This window comes from Callospermophilus lateralis, chromosome 3 (genome assembly GCF_048772815.1).
Source record: "Callospermophilus lateralis isolate mCalLat2 chromosome 3, mCalLat2.hap1, whole genome shotgun sequence".
NCBI lineage: Eukaryota > Metazoa > Chordata > Mammalia > Rodentia > Sciuridae > Callospermophilus > Callospermophilus lateralis.
Window position 1 is genome coordinate 71271855 of NC_135307.1, and position 14393 is coordinate 71286247.

A 14393-nucleotide genomic window follows, 5' to 3' on the forward strand; every position below is an offset into this window, starting at 1 on the left:
TCCATATCAAAATCATCTCCTAATATCCATCCATCCACCCAAATTTCCAGTTTTTGGTCTTTCACCCAGGGCAACTTCAATTGACAAAGCTTAACAGAATTTCTAAGCAGTGTTTTCCTAACTAAATGGAGGGACTTTGTCTACTGGGTCACAGAACCAGCTGTACAGTGGCAACCGAGTAAGGCACCCTGAGGCTCAATGGGAAACTCTGAGACCCAGCTCACACAGCCCCCTTCTCCACCACACACCACAGCTCAGCTTTCACTAGTCCAGGCCCCTCCTACACCCTCAGGAGATTTGCTGGCAGCTCATCTGACACATTTAAGCTTTAATTGGGTCAAAAGACAATCTAGCACAAGGAGTCTCTTCCCACAGCTTAGCTATGTATTTACTTTACCACGCAATAAATGGTAGAGAGACTTTTAAGAGTAGAAAATTTTTCTTAAGTGCTATCAATTATCCTTATCCTTTAATCTGCTACCCTTCACAGGGGAACACTTTGGTGTTTCCATAGTAACTAACAGCCCCATGAGGAAGATGACTAAAAAGGATGACAGGTGAGTGGGGTGTAGGGAGGGTGCAAGGATCAGCCTAAACCTATTACCACTACTTCAAGAAGTATTCAATACACAAACCCAGATGCTGATGGACTCAGCAGTCATTAATCCATTCACACATATGCATTCATTAAAATGCTTACTGAGCACCTGCTGTGTTATGCTTCAGTAACTAGTTATCCATCCATCCATCTACCCATTCAGACCACAAGCATTTATTGAGCACCTACTCTGGGCCAAGTATTGTTCTAGGCTCTGGAGTCCCTGAGACTGAAAATGCCAGGCATAACACTTGAGCCATTCTGTTCTGAGATGCAAAGGTGCATATTCATAGTGGATTTCACATGTTGAGTTATTTATATGGAAATAAACTCAAGCTGACAGCTGAAAAGATGGCAAGGGATTTTCTGACACCTTCTAAATCTACTATATGCCCATCTTTCCCGAAAATAATCCATAGCATATTCTAAGTGAGTTTTCAATCATTTGATTAAATTTGGTTCCTAAGTATTATAATGTGTAATGAAATAAATACCTAGCAAGTTTAGGATGTTTCCAATAAATTCATTTATAACTGGGCAAAAGAAAAAAACTTTTTGACTTTTTTAGGGATCTAGTCCCTCCCCCACCTAAAAAAAAAAATTCCAGCTCTTCATCCATGAGCCAGAAAATTCTAACTAAAACTAAAAGATGTCATTAGTCACGGACCTCTCATAATAGGCATTAAGAAACAGTTTGAAATTTCAAAGGAATTCTGGAAATTGAGGGGGGTATTGGGGAGGTTCCAAACACAGCAGGTAAAAAATTTTCAAAGACAATTTAGAACTCAAATATACCTTCCATGTATTAGACATTTACCTCCCAAAGGCCGTGTCACATATGTTTTGTAAGAGCAAATGATGGTGTTTAGATGATTCTCAGAGTGCCAAGATATATTCTTATGTACAGTAATTTGTAAAAACACAACAACTACCAGAGCCTTCTAGCCATTACTAAAACACACTTTCAAAATTACACTTGAAACCCTACCTAAACACCACTTTTAGCAATCAATCTCCCTACCTTTGAACATCATATTATATGCCTTATATATGGGACTTAAAGGGAGTGGGCAGATTAATACAATATATTTGACTTTGTGTAATTTACACCTGGGACTAAGTTAAATAATCAGGCTTTAAATTGTATCTAAAACTAAGTAGGTCCATACAATTTGAGTCTCTTTAGGATTCACATAAATGGAAAATATCAAGTCCAAGGGGATTCATAACCATTATTAGTATTATAAATTCAGACGTGGCTTTGCACTACTTCTATGTAAAAAGAACATTTTCCTGTTTCTTTCCTCTGTCTCTTCATGCTCCACCATTTCAAATTTCTTAGATTTGATACTAAGAAAAATCCAGAAATAAGTAATAACTAGATTGATAACAATGTATCTAACATGAAGTCAAAATCCAAATTTAACAGCTTGTAGGAAAAAGCTTTTAATGATCTTTATGAGATAAAATACAAATTTGAGACTACAAGGAAGAGTTTTACCTTAGGCTTTAGTGGCTACACTTAGTGAATCAGAAGACTAGAAGGAAACTTTCAAGCCCGTCTCAACCGTCTTACAGTCTTATAAGCAGAGAGTAGGGGCTTCAGCCAGTACAAAGAAATGTGTAATGTCCACCGGCATGAAAATCTGCTACCAATCCTACTTTTATTCTCAGAAGAAATGCAATGTTCTATTCAAAAGCACAACAGATAGAGGTGACCAAAACCACTTACATCAACATCAGTATCATAAACTGTCTGCTATTCTCAGGGCCAGAATAATTTATCTATCAAGTTCTGGACTTAAGATCATTTTTTGACACCTTTAAATCGATTGTATTTTGAAAGCAGTTAACATTTACTACACAGGAATTTTAACACATTTAAGCCCATATCTATATTCCCACTTCCCTTTGTGATATACTGCATATTTTCACACTGTCCTAAGCATTTTTCTATAAATTCATCAAGTTGGCTCATCCACATATACTGTAGTGTCAAGGGAAGATCCACTCAATACCTTTTTCTTCTCTGTCAACTAGTTATTTCTATTAGCCACACAGAATTTTCTCTTTTGACATTTATAGGTTTGTCAAACGAAAACAAACCTCAGGGAAACAGACCCATTTTAATATCAATTCCTTCATTAGAGTCTAATTTTTGGCTTTCAGACAACAGGGTACTCTGAAACTATTCTAGATATGTCTTTGAAGTCTTTACAGTCTGGTTTCCTCTGCTTAATTATCAAGCAAGATTTTACACTCTAATTAAGAAACAATAAATTAAAACTATGTCTCCTTACCAGTATTTTTTTTTCTTCTATCAGTTTAAAATTAAATGTTCCTACTACCCAATTTTTTTGTCTTTCTTGGAGACAGGGAACAGAACAGTGCCTCTGAGGAACTCTATTCTTAGTCATGGTCTCAGTGTAAAAGGCAAGTTTTAAAAATAAAGAGATAAAATATGATGAAACTTTTCATTGATTCTGGTGACAATGAAAGAATTTTATTATGAAAGCAAGCTTAAAATATCTCTAGTAATGGAAAAGAAATTATGTCATCCGTCTGAGAAAAGAGGTAATGATTCCCACGGCTGATAGAGCAAAATTTGTACATCGGTTATTTCTTAAGTCTGAGTTGGATTCCTGTTGCTCCTTTCATACCAATGTGACTTCAGAGTATATTGAAAAATGAAGAGATTACTGATGTGAGTTCCCAAGTGAATGTATTTGGCACAGTGACTGTGAACTCATCTAAATCTGATCTATCAACTAAATTCTCGCCCATTCTTACTATCTTGGTTTCCCAGATTCTGTGCTTGTTACTTAATGTTGAGAATGTCCTCAGAACTTAATGAAATTGGCCAATACCAATTATATTTATATATAATTATAGTAAAGACACATTTTCTTACCCTACTGTACCCAACATCACTATCTTTTCGTTTGGATTTTAACTCTGACAACCCTTGGGAGTACAAAGGGTGGTTTTGTGACCAGTAATGGATTTCTCAACATATTTCTTTAAAATATTTTACATTTCCTAGAAGGCACAATACTAGGTATCATCTTAAATAATTTGAACCGTTGGCCAAATAAATGGAAGAATAAAAATAGGACTTGAAAGAAGACAGATGAACCAGAAAACAGTAAAAAAAATGGAATTGGTAACATTTCAGGATTAGAAAGGCATGGGCTCTTGCTGCATACATTTTCAAACTAGCTATAAATTCACAGCGCTGTATTATAAATGAAAGCTTTCCTTTAAAAAGTCCATGAAACAGATTCTAAATGTACAACATGTGAGCTATAAGAGGTGAGATTTACTATAATACACTTCAAAAATAATAACCAGACTTTGTTTTAAATCTGAATTTCTCCTCTAGAATCTCACATAGGAAATGCAGTTGGACATTGTGGCCATTTCACAGGGCAAAAGAGCTGAGGGTGACAGAAGCAGAAACCTTAAGGAGGATACCAACTCCAACACCTCTGCTGCTGTTGGAGATTCTGCAGGAAACCCTCACCCCTGGGGATATACTCCAGAAAAGAGCAGTAGGGGGCTCCTAGTATTTCTCTCTCCTTTCTATTTCAAAATTAAAATAGCCAGAGGAGGTGTGTTGTTGTCAGAATAAGGCTCAACAACTGAACTTAAAGGGAAACATATTCAGAATCTTCTCAGTGAGACCTGATACCATGGTTAACCTTACCAACACCTCACAGAGGTTATGGAGAGCAATGGCTGTTTTTATAAATGTAGCCAAGTAGCAAAATGTTTTGATGTACTACGCTTTATCCAGTTCGCTGGGAAAACCTGTAAGAAAGCAGAGGTGTTCTCCTCTGGCTCAAGGAAGAATTCGAGATATATATTTCAACAAACAATCCAACCAGGCCCACCCTGCCTTTTCCAGGCTTGGATTCCCAATCCTCCCTGCCTCCTATTTTTAGGCTCCATCTAAACTGAACTCCATTCAGTTCCTTGAGCCTTCCATGCTTTCTCTCTCACCTCCCAGCATTTATACATCCTGTTCTCAATGTCTGTAACACTCTCTTCTCTCCTCCTTGCTGAGATGATAACTTTTTACTTTTCATGTTTCATATTCAATGTCACTTCCCCAGGAGGCCTTCTAAGAACCTTCACACTAGATAGAAAGCGATAGGACTGAGTGTCAGGAAACGGCACCTTCCTTCCTCAGCACGTCTGGAATTACCAGAGAGCTAAGCTAAGGAATCAAGCAAATGGAAATCAAAATACCTTTCTCTCACTCATGAAAGCTGCATTGGAGAACCCAACTTTCATCTACAGACAAAATGAAGATTTCAACGCTGAATTAGACACTCACCCACTAGTTGCAGGGACGGCCAGACAACTGCTGAGCTTTTTGAGGAGGATCGTTAGTGTGGAATGTATAACATTAAGGGTCAAAGACTGTGTGTTTTCTGAAATCAGGTGGACTTGTAGCAAAACAGAAAGGTGGAGGAACTGGGTTCCACAAAGAAAAGTAGGAGCTGGAAGAGAGGCCTGGTACTCCAGGCCTCTCTTCCAGCTCCTACTTTTTATTCCAGTAAAACTCTCTCCTCATGAAAAAGGGGAATAAAGACTCTTCCCTAACAAAATGTCCTGCTTGAGCGGACCCGCTCATAGCACTGGATCACAGTTGATGAGACTGCATATATAGGCGCCTGTCTTCTCTACTAGATCTTCAACTCCACAGTGTCATCAAGAACTGTGTCTGGTTTGCTCAGGATCTAGCATAGGCAGGCACTTACCATGCATCCACATCAAAACAGTCAGTCAACAAATGACATATTCCTCTGTTCACTCAAAAGGAAATCTGCTACTGCTAATATTGAGATGGAAAAAGTTACTTAATGAGGACAATTTAGACTGTTGTCAAGCCTAGGACTCTTCAAATATGTTGGCTGGGATAACCTAAGACCTTTCAGTGCTTCTGGTAAAGGAAAGAATATAGCTGAATCTTATTTTAAGGAATCAGCCTCAGATTGTTCTTTATTTTGACTAAGGCACAAACCAAAGAGGAAGAAGTAGAGAGGGGAGGAGGAGGCAGGATAGAGAATACAGAAAGAAAAGAATTAATGATCAAAAGGCATAAAATGTATGACCAGCAGAGATTTTTCAGATACTCAATGTTTTATTTGTAAATATTCCAAATAATTTAGTATTTCTTAGCAGGACACTTTATTTCTATCTGAAAACTCACACAAAAAAGTAATCCCTACATTATATGTCCTTAGTCCGTTAGGAACTGTTTAGCAGCTTGAAATGCAGCTGGTTAATCAATTAAAAAGGAATAAATAAGAACAAGTGCTGCAGGGCACAGTGGTGCCTGTCTGTAATCCCAGCAACTCAGGAGGCTGAGATAGGAGGATGGCAAATTTAAGACCAGCCTCAGCAACTTAGTGAGGCCTTAAGCAACTTAGTGAGACTCTGCCTCAAAAGAAAAAAGGCTAGAGATATAGGTTAGTGGGTTAAATCTCTATGATGCTGGGGTAAATGTAAGATGCTACAGCTACTTTGGGACAGTCTGACAGTTCACAACAGTTAAACATAGAATTCCTAAGGACCAGCAATTCCACTCCTAGGAATATGACCACAAGAACTAAAAACATATTTCCATGCAAAGACATTTACGTGAATGTTTGCAGCAGAATTATTCATAATAATCAAAGACTGACAAAACCCCAAATGTCCATCAATGCCTAAAGGATTTAAAAATGTGATACATCCATACAATGAATGCTATTTGGCAATAAAAAGAAATGAGGTATTGCTACATGCTACAATGAACGAACCATGAAAACATCATGCTAAGAAGACAGTCACAAAGGACCATCTATTGCATGATTCCATTCATATGAATTGTCTCCAAATTACTAGAGACAGAAAAGAGATTGGTAGTTGCCAGGGGATGATGGGGTTGGGGATCAATGGGGAGTGAAGGTTTATGGACATGATGGTTATTTTTTAGGATGACGAAAATGTCTTAAAATTGATTTTGAGGATGACTACACAATTATGTGAATACACTGGAAGCCCCTGAATTGCACAGTTTAAATAGGTAGAGTCCATGAACATCAATCATGTCTCCATAAAGCTATTAACTTAAAAGACAGGCAGGATGTGGAACTAGGACCCCCAGAAACCACTGCATTCTGGTTACCCTGCTGTGGCAGGGAGTCTGCTAGAGAACAGGCCCCCTTTCTAAGAAGATTCTCACATGGCCGACTTCCTAACCAGGCTTACTCTTTTAATGAAATGATAAGGTTGCAGTAAGCACTTCTGAAAGAAATCCATTTGCTATCACTTTTTACAAATGTCATGAGTGACTCATCAGAGGAGGCAAAGGAAACCAGCTTCCAATAGCTGGCTCTAATGAGAGGTTTTCCAACAAAAGCAGAGGTGAAGCAGCCTGCAAGCCAGGTCCCACAGTGTCCCACTCACAGCAAGAAGATTTGCTTTAAAGAAAAGGAAAAACATGGGGCATTTGCCTAGAGTGTTGTGCCCAGAAAAACAAACAACAACAACATCTCTCTCATCCCTCCTGCTGGACTGGGATGTAGAGAATAATGTATCTGTTAGGTGCCAGCCTTTTTAAAGAAGTTATCTTCTTTAATCTTCACACCAATCCTATCAGAGGTAGTACTGCCCCCATATTATAGGCAAAGAAACAAGCTTAGATTCAAACAGAGCCCACCTGGAAGGAAATCTCCCTAGGCTGAAGAGGCTCCCTAGGCAGCAAGAAGAGCCGTCAGACTCCAGAGCCCTGGCATTCTTTGCCACCACTCCCTCTCCTGTATGTGGGAAGAGGCAGCCTTGCTCCTGCAACTGCTCAGTGGAACCCAGAGCAGGAGTGTCCAGTGGTTTTGAGCTCACCTCTCTTGCCCCAAGCCACTCCCTGGCAGTTAGAAGGATTTGTGGTCTTAGTCCCTAAAGTCAGGACTAGACAAAAATCCATCGTCACTCACCAGGACAGATACAAACCTCAAGATAATTTGTTTTCCAATGGTTTGGCTCAAAGTTCTGGTTTGGCATGGGTTTTTAACAACTAACAGCTGTAGGCAATTTACACACAGAATAGAGACATCAGTAAGGAATAGAGAATGGACTCTTCTCCTTTATAAAGAAGTACAGGGATCTGCCACTGCATGGGCTCCTGCTTTGGTCTCATTTTGGGAGCCAACTGAATGTGACTGAAATGGACATGGGATACCCACTGGCTCCAGTGCCTCTGAGGATGTCTTCAGCTATGAGCCATACCATCTCCTTAGGTTGACTTTCAATTTTAAAGTACTTTGAGTAAGAAATTTTAAAAACTCTGTAAATGCATCCTGATGTCCTCCTTGACTGCCATCATGATAGGTGATTCACTGCCCCTCCCTGGGAGAGGACTGTGTGTTCTCCACCCACCCCAGTGACCTCAGGCTTGGCCATGTGACCTGTGGTGTCAGTCCCTAGGAAGACACCTGCGTAGTCAAGTGTGGCTATGTGAGCTGCATTGGCAATGACATGAGGGCTCAGAGACATGTTACTTTCAAGCATATGCTTGGAACTCACTAGTAGGTCTAGGTTGACATATCTGTCATTCCTCTTGGATAGAAGATGGCAAGGAACAGAACCACAGCTGGCACAAGGAGGATTTGCAGCATTAGCAAGAGACTTTGCTGTTGTAACCGTAGAGGTTTTGCTACTAACACAGAACTCCTTAAGGATGATGGAGACAGCTAGTAACATGGATCCCCTGCACTTGTCTCGTTTTTGACTCCTGCTGACAGCTCACCTCCTCCACGTAGTCTCCTCCACCTCATCGCCTTGTCCTACATAATAGGCATGCACACAATCTGTGTAGAGGTGTTGTGCTTACTCCTTTGGTGGCACTACACCTTCTTCATCATTGGTCCCCTTGCTACTGAAACTGTCAGGTCTGTGGGGGCAAATTCTAACTTTCTATTTTGACCTCCTCATTGATACCTAGAATAAAGTTCTGCAATGGATAGAGAAGGGAGAGGGGACAGATTCCTTAAACAATGAAAATATTCAACATCATAAAGTACAAACATACTGTCACGAGTCATCTCTTCTTTATTTCAACCAATTCTGGTTGGAAATAGACCCATTACTCTGGTCAGGAGACCAGAACTCAAAGACTCTCTCAAATTGACTTCTTCTTTTGTTTTATAAGTGAATCCTGGTCTGTAAGAGCTAGAGTGACATATGATCAGTTCCCATATCACCTATGGAAGGCAGGGACAGAGCTCACTTACTTAACCTAAGAATCATGCAAAATGCTAGCACTGTCTGGGACTGTTGAACAATCTAAGTCTGATTAGGACTGACTCCATTACAAAACAGCAGTAGTGACTGGAGAGGATACGGTACCTTTATAACATTTTACTGAGCACTTTCCAGAGCCAGACACTGAGCTACTCTCCACTGTGCATAGTTCTTATTTAAACATTACATCAAACCTAGGAGGGAGTACCATTTTCTCCACTTTCCATAAAATGGACTTAGAAAAATAACATGATTTTTCTCTATCTATGCAGATAAGTTAGAGCCAGGGTCTCCCTAATCCCCATATCAGTCCCCCTTAAACTATGCCACAGTGTCCTCTGCAATGCCTGAAAGTGAAGCTGAAGAGTCTACTCTCATCTCTACATAAGTGGGTCTCACACTTGACACATCACTTCATTTGAGGAGAGTGTGTTCCAACTATGATAGCATCTATAAAAAGTTTCCCACAACAGTTATTATTCCAATCCTATCATTAGGCTAAATAATGATACAGTGCTTAAGTAATAATGTCTCTCACAAAGGATCAAGGACAAGTTGGGAAGTACGACAAGTTTTTAACAAGACATTAATACTTCGCATTGGAAGTGGGGGTATGGGAGCAGCGGGGAATCCCAGAAGGTGTGAAGTACATGAAGGAATTATTTACACACGCAAGTACAGACTCGGTGGGATGAGGAGGAATTAGGAAGGGCAAGTACTTGGATGTAGTAATGCCACCCTCTACCTCCTCCTTCTCCACAGCTCATTGCTGACTATGAAGGTGCAGGCATACAGAGAGGACTAGGGCCATTTCAGTGGAAAAGAAAGTACATGGCAAACCAAAAGATCCCATTCACACCCCCTCCTCTTCTCCCTCCCTGGCTCCCTCCAATGCCATAGAAATCTAGGACTCACCACAAGTTCGCTGAACATGACGTCCAGCTCCTCCACAGGGGGCATGGGCAATGCTGGCTCCATGGTCTGAAGCGCAAAATTGCTATCATTTCGCAGTCGATATGTGATTTCTGGGTGGTCATTATTTCGGAAACAGCAAAAGATGAATGAAATCCCCCGTCCACTTCTCTTCCTGGGAGCCATGGCTAAACTCTGTGCTCTTTCTGGATATGACTAAACTCTGTGAAGAGAGGACATGACATGGTTAAGATTGCAAGAGACAAAGAACATTTTGAAAAGTTAGACCAATTCAAGAGCCCCCTGAGCTGGCAGCAACGTGTGGACCCTTCAGGAAACAGAGGGTGGTCCCAAGAGGGCTGGGAGTCTAGCTGGGCAGAGAGCCCATATCCTTCTATTCACTTGCCAAGTGTTTGCTGTGATCAACTGCTCAGCAAACAAGAAACGTCACACACTCCGCCCACAACATGCTCTAACCACACTGAGCCACTGGCCATTTTTTGTACATCACGTTCCTTTTCCTGAAATCTATTTTGTTCATATTATTCTCCCTGCAAAAATGACTTTTTCTTGCTTCCCCCCAGGAGATCTCATTCATCCTTTAAAATCCAATTCCAATTTCTCCCTTCCCTTCCCTAGGTGGAATTAATAATACCATCTATGTGCTAAGGAATAATGGAGGAAGTCAGTCTGACATGTGTCATAATCTCGTTCTTCAAGCATATGAAGATCCTGTTAAACCACGGTAACCCAAAGCGGGCAGGAGGCATGGTGCATTAAAGTACTTTGTGGCCCTAAAGCCCTGCACAGTGCCAAGAAAAAAGGAGGCATTCAATAAATGCTGATCATGTTGAATAATTTCAATTCATGGCAAAACCAAAGGGACTTAACATGAGCCAAAAGTGTCAGAATTTTTCAAATAGAAAAGGTGGAATGAGCTCACCAATAAGAAAATGATTAAATAATACGTTCACCCAAAAGAATACTACTCATTCACCAAAAAGAATGAGGCATCCGTATATGTAGATAAGGAAAAATGTTCTAGATCCCATATAGTACACATACTATATACTATAGGATTACCTGTTTTAAAGAAAGTGTTTGTATTAATAAATATATACAACAAATATTAACAACAGTAACCCCCCTAAATTAAAAATGAAAAATGGAAGGAAGTTGGAGAAGTATTTCTTTCACGTTACAGCCTTTTGAATTTTTACCTCAAAAATGTTTTTAATGACTACAAAGGGTTTTTGTTTGTTTGTTTGTTTGTTTGTTTTAAGCTACTACTACAAGTATTGCGTTGGGAAAACTTCTAAGTGATACCATCAAATGAAAAAGCAAGTCAAAGAAGAATAATATCCTCAGCATGATGCCAGAGAATATTTTTGAAAACAATATCATAAAAACAAACAAACAAAAAAACCACACTAACATTTACATGTAAATGCATAACAAAGTTTGGAAAGGTACACAGCAAATTCCAACTCCGAGAGGAACAGAACTGGGAAAAGGCAAGAAAGGGGACATTCTTTTCATGCTACAGTTTTAATAATGAGCATTATCTGTGTTTGATTTTTTGTAGATTTTAATTTTTAAAAAAGAAACAGCGTTAATAAAAAAAAAAATGTTGAAGGAGAATTGTCTCTTTAAGGGTAGAAAGAGCAGAGGAGGAGAAAAACACCTCTGGCGGGGAAGCTGGCACAGCAAAGGCAGAAGTTCCCTGGAGAAACAGCAGAGAGACAGACTAAACAGTGGGGCTGATGAGTCTGGAATCATCCCATAAGCAACAGGAGTCACAGTCAGCAACAGCCTCTCGCTCTCCTCTTTAAAAGACACAAAGAAAGCAGCTGTGGCTGGGTCTTGATTGCACTCACTTCTCAGAGTTGTGGACAAGTTACCTCGCTGGGGAAGCTACAGGAAGGCTGAGCACTCCTCAGAGCACAGAGCACTGCCTGCCAGAGGTGCAGTTAATGTCACCATGCTGGCAATTACTGACCCACCAGAGCGTGTCCTCACAGACAGGGCTGACACTACTGTGGGCACTTCCTGGAAGGCAAGGTAAGACCTAGGGGGGAAGGAGAGGTCCACATCTATCCTGGAATTGATTTCAGATCCTGCTACACAGGATCAGAGGTGTGGCACCTCCAAGGTGGAAGCCAACAGGGAGAAGCTTAGGGTAGATTGAGGAAGACATCCAGTGTCTGGGATAGGGAGAAATGGGGATAGAGTCCCTGGCTGTGTTGTCTTCAGACCAAGTTACCTGTTAGAAATGTCCCAGGCATAAGGTATCCAAACTATCAGGCTAAGGTACTCCAAGCACCTCCTATCTGGAAGACGCCAATCCGGGCTTTTCACTTCAGCTTAATCCCAGCAGCTCTGCTTTCATCTACTTTGGGTATTAAAATATTATGTATCAACTATAAAAACTACTCTATCCATTACCAATAGAAGAGTATGCAAAACCCATGCAAAACCCCCCAGGGCCACCACAGTCTGTCCCCTGCCTGCCTTTCTACCTACCATGCAGCACTCTTCCTGAGTCATTGCACCTCAACCACATGGGCCATGATGGCCTCACAGTCTTTGCACCAACAGTGTCCGTGACTGGCATGTCCAGGCCCACATCTGATCATGGCTGATGCTTCTCATCACTAAGCCTCGTCATTTTCTCTAAGAGATCACCCACCACCCCAAAGTAGTAGTAATCTTTCCATACCCTATTCATTATTCTCTTATCCTGTGTTATGATAAAGAGTGGCAGTGGCCACTATTTGAAGTTATCTTATTTGATTATTTCATGCAAGTAAGGGCCTTTAATATATTGCTCACTGCTTGTCCCCAGCACATAGGATATAGATACTTACATATTTAATGAATGAATATTGGACTTAAATTTATAATATCACTTTTAAAAGGTTCTACTTCAAAAAATTTTAAAGATTATGGGGTATGAGATGAAAGTCAAAGGAGTCTTAAGTTTTACTTATAAGATTTTGAGATTTTAAAGAATAATATATTCATATTTATTTACATACTTAAAAATAAAAGTCTATACACAGAAGAGAGACTAAAGTGTCAACATTTAATAATGGGTAGTTGAGAAGAGTTTTTGTTCTTAAGTTTTAAAAGTAAAACTACCCATCGACATATGGCATCTTCCAAACCCCAAGTCTAAAATCTGTCACCAATTTCTTGATTTCATAATTAATGTTACGATTAAAAGTTCTCATAAACAACTATGACTTGTAAACACTACTAGAGTCAGGCCTCTGCTCACTCTGAAAGTTGGCACCTGGAATTCTCTGGGATGAGAAGGCTAAGAGCAGGGCTTCCATCATGGAGTCCTGTGTGATGCTCTAACTGGCACTGAAATAAAGACTGAGCAGAGATCTACCGTCCCACTCTGTTGGAACATACATCTCTTGGCCTGGGGTGCACGTATGTGTACAAGGTTATACAGGACATAGGAAGTACTTGGGAATCCTTTGGCAAGTGTGTATGAATACTATTTACTAGATATGATGGTAGGCACTGAAGAGTAATGAGTCACTTACTGGTGGAGATAGTAGTGCACCAAGTCATTATAACAAAGGTAACAGGACATGTCCTGCCTGTGAGTACTAGGTAAACAAGCAGGAAGCACCTAGGCTAGAACTGGGAAATAGTCCCTGATGGATGAGTGGAGTTTCGGTAGAACATGGAAAGCAGGGCGCTTAGGCAGAGGGAACCATACAAAAGGCAAGAGGTGGGCAGAGCATGGTGAGAATGAGGATTGAGAGGTATGATACAGACTGTACTGTGTGCCCTGTCTTCCCACAGCTGAGCCCTGGACTCTCTTCTCCTATTCAAGATCCAATGGTATGCCCAGTACCATTCTAAACTAGCTTTCTGTGCCCCAGAGAATTGGATTTTAGCTTAACTTTTTCATCTTTTCTCTTTCCTTAAAAATATCCTATACTTTTCTCATTTTCCATGTCCCATAACATCTGTGCTCTTCTCGTCTTCTACCCAAGTGCTCCCCTCATTCTTTCCTGTCCTTGTCTTTGTCTTTCAATATCTTCCCATCTGAAAGAACCAATCCCAAGAGTACTTGGTGCAGTGAGACACATCCACTGCCTGCAGTAGCTGAAATTTGGTTCAACATTTCTGAAGGACAATTTATCAAAGACTTAAAATAGTCCACATTTTGACCTAGTATTTCTACATGTGAAAATATATTCTCTTTTTGTGTAGACTATCAAAGATGTCTACACAAAAACTTTTAAGGCATGATCTGAAATAGCAAATGAGATCACAAAGTAAGTGCTAGTAATACAGAACTCTACGAAAAGGTACATAAATAAATAAATTATCATACAACTAGGTGATAGACCACTAACCAGCCCTTTATAAAAGAATATTTATCTAGTACAAAAAAATCACCACATAAAAAATTAAAAATAGGTTATGTAATAGACCATTCTTATAAGAAAAAAATTCACATATATAACCAGGAAAGAAGAATGAGAAAAACGTGAGCAGCAAGTAGTTCTGTGACAGATTGTGTGCATTAACTTTTTTTTTTTCGCTTATTATAAAAAAGAAAAAAAAA

At 39.9% G+C, this 14393-nt stretch overlaps 1 protein-coding gene across 1 annotated transcript in view; it reads right to left on the reverse strand.

The window, feature by feature from the left end:
- The window catches only part of Daam1 (dishevelled associated activator of morphogenesis 1), a 165765-nt gene that overhangs the window by 87119 nt on the left and 64253 nt on the right, over positions 1 to 14393 (reverse strand). Inside the window, exon 2 of the mRNA XM_076848356.2 lies at positions 9803 to 10022. Coding sequence (XP_076704471.1) covers positions 9803 to 9985 — 183 coding nt within the window. The 5' untranslated portion in view covers positions 9986 to 10022. The remainder of the gene's footprint in view (positions 1 to 9802; positions 10023 to 14393) is intronic.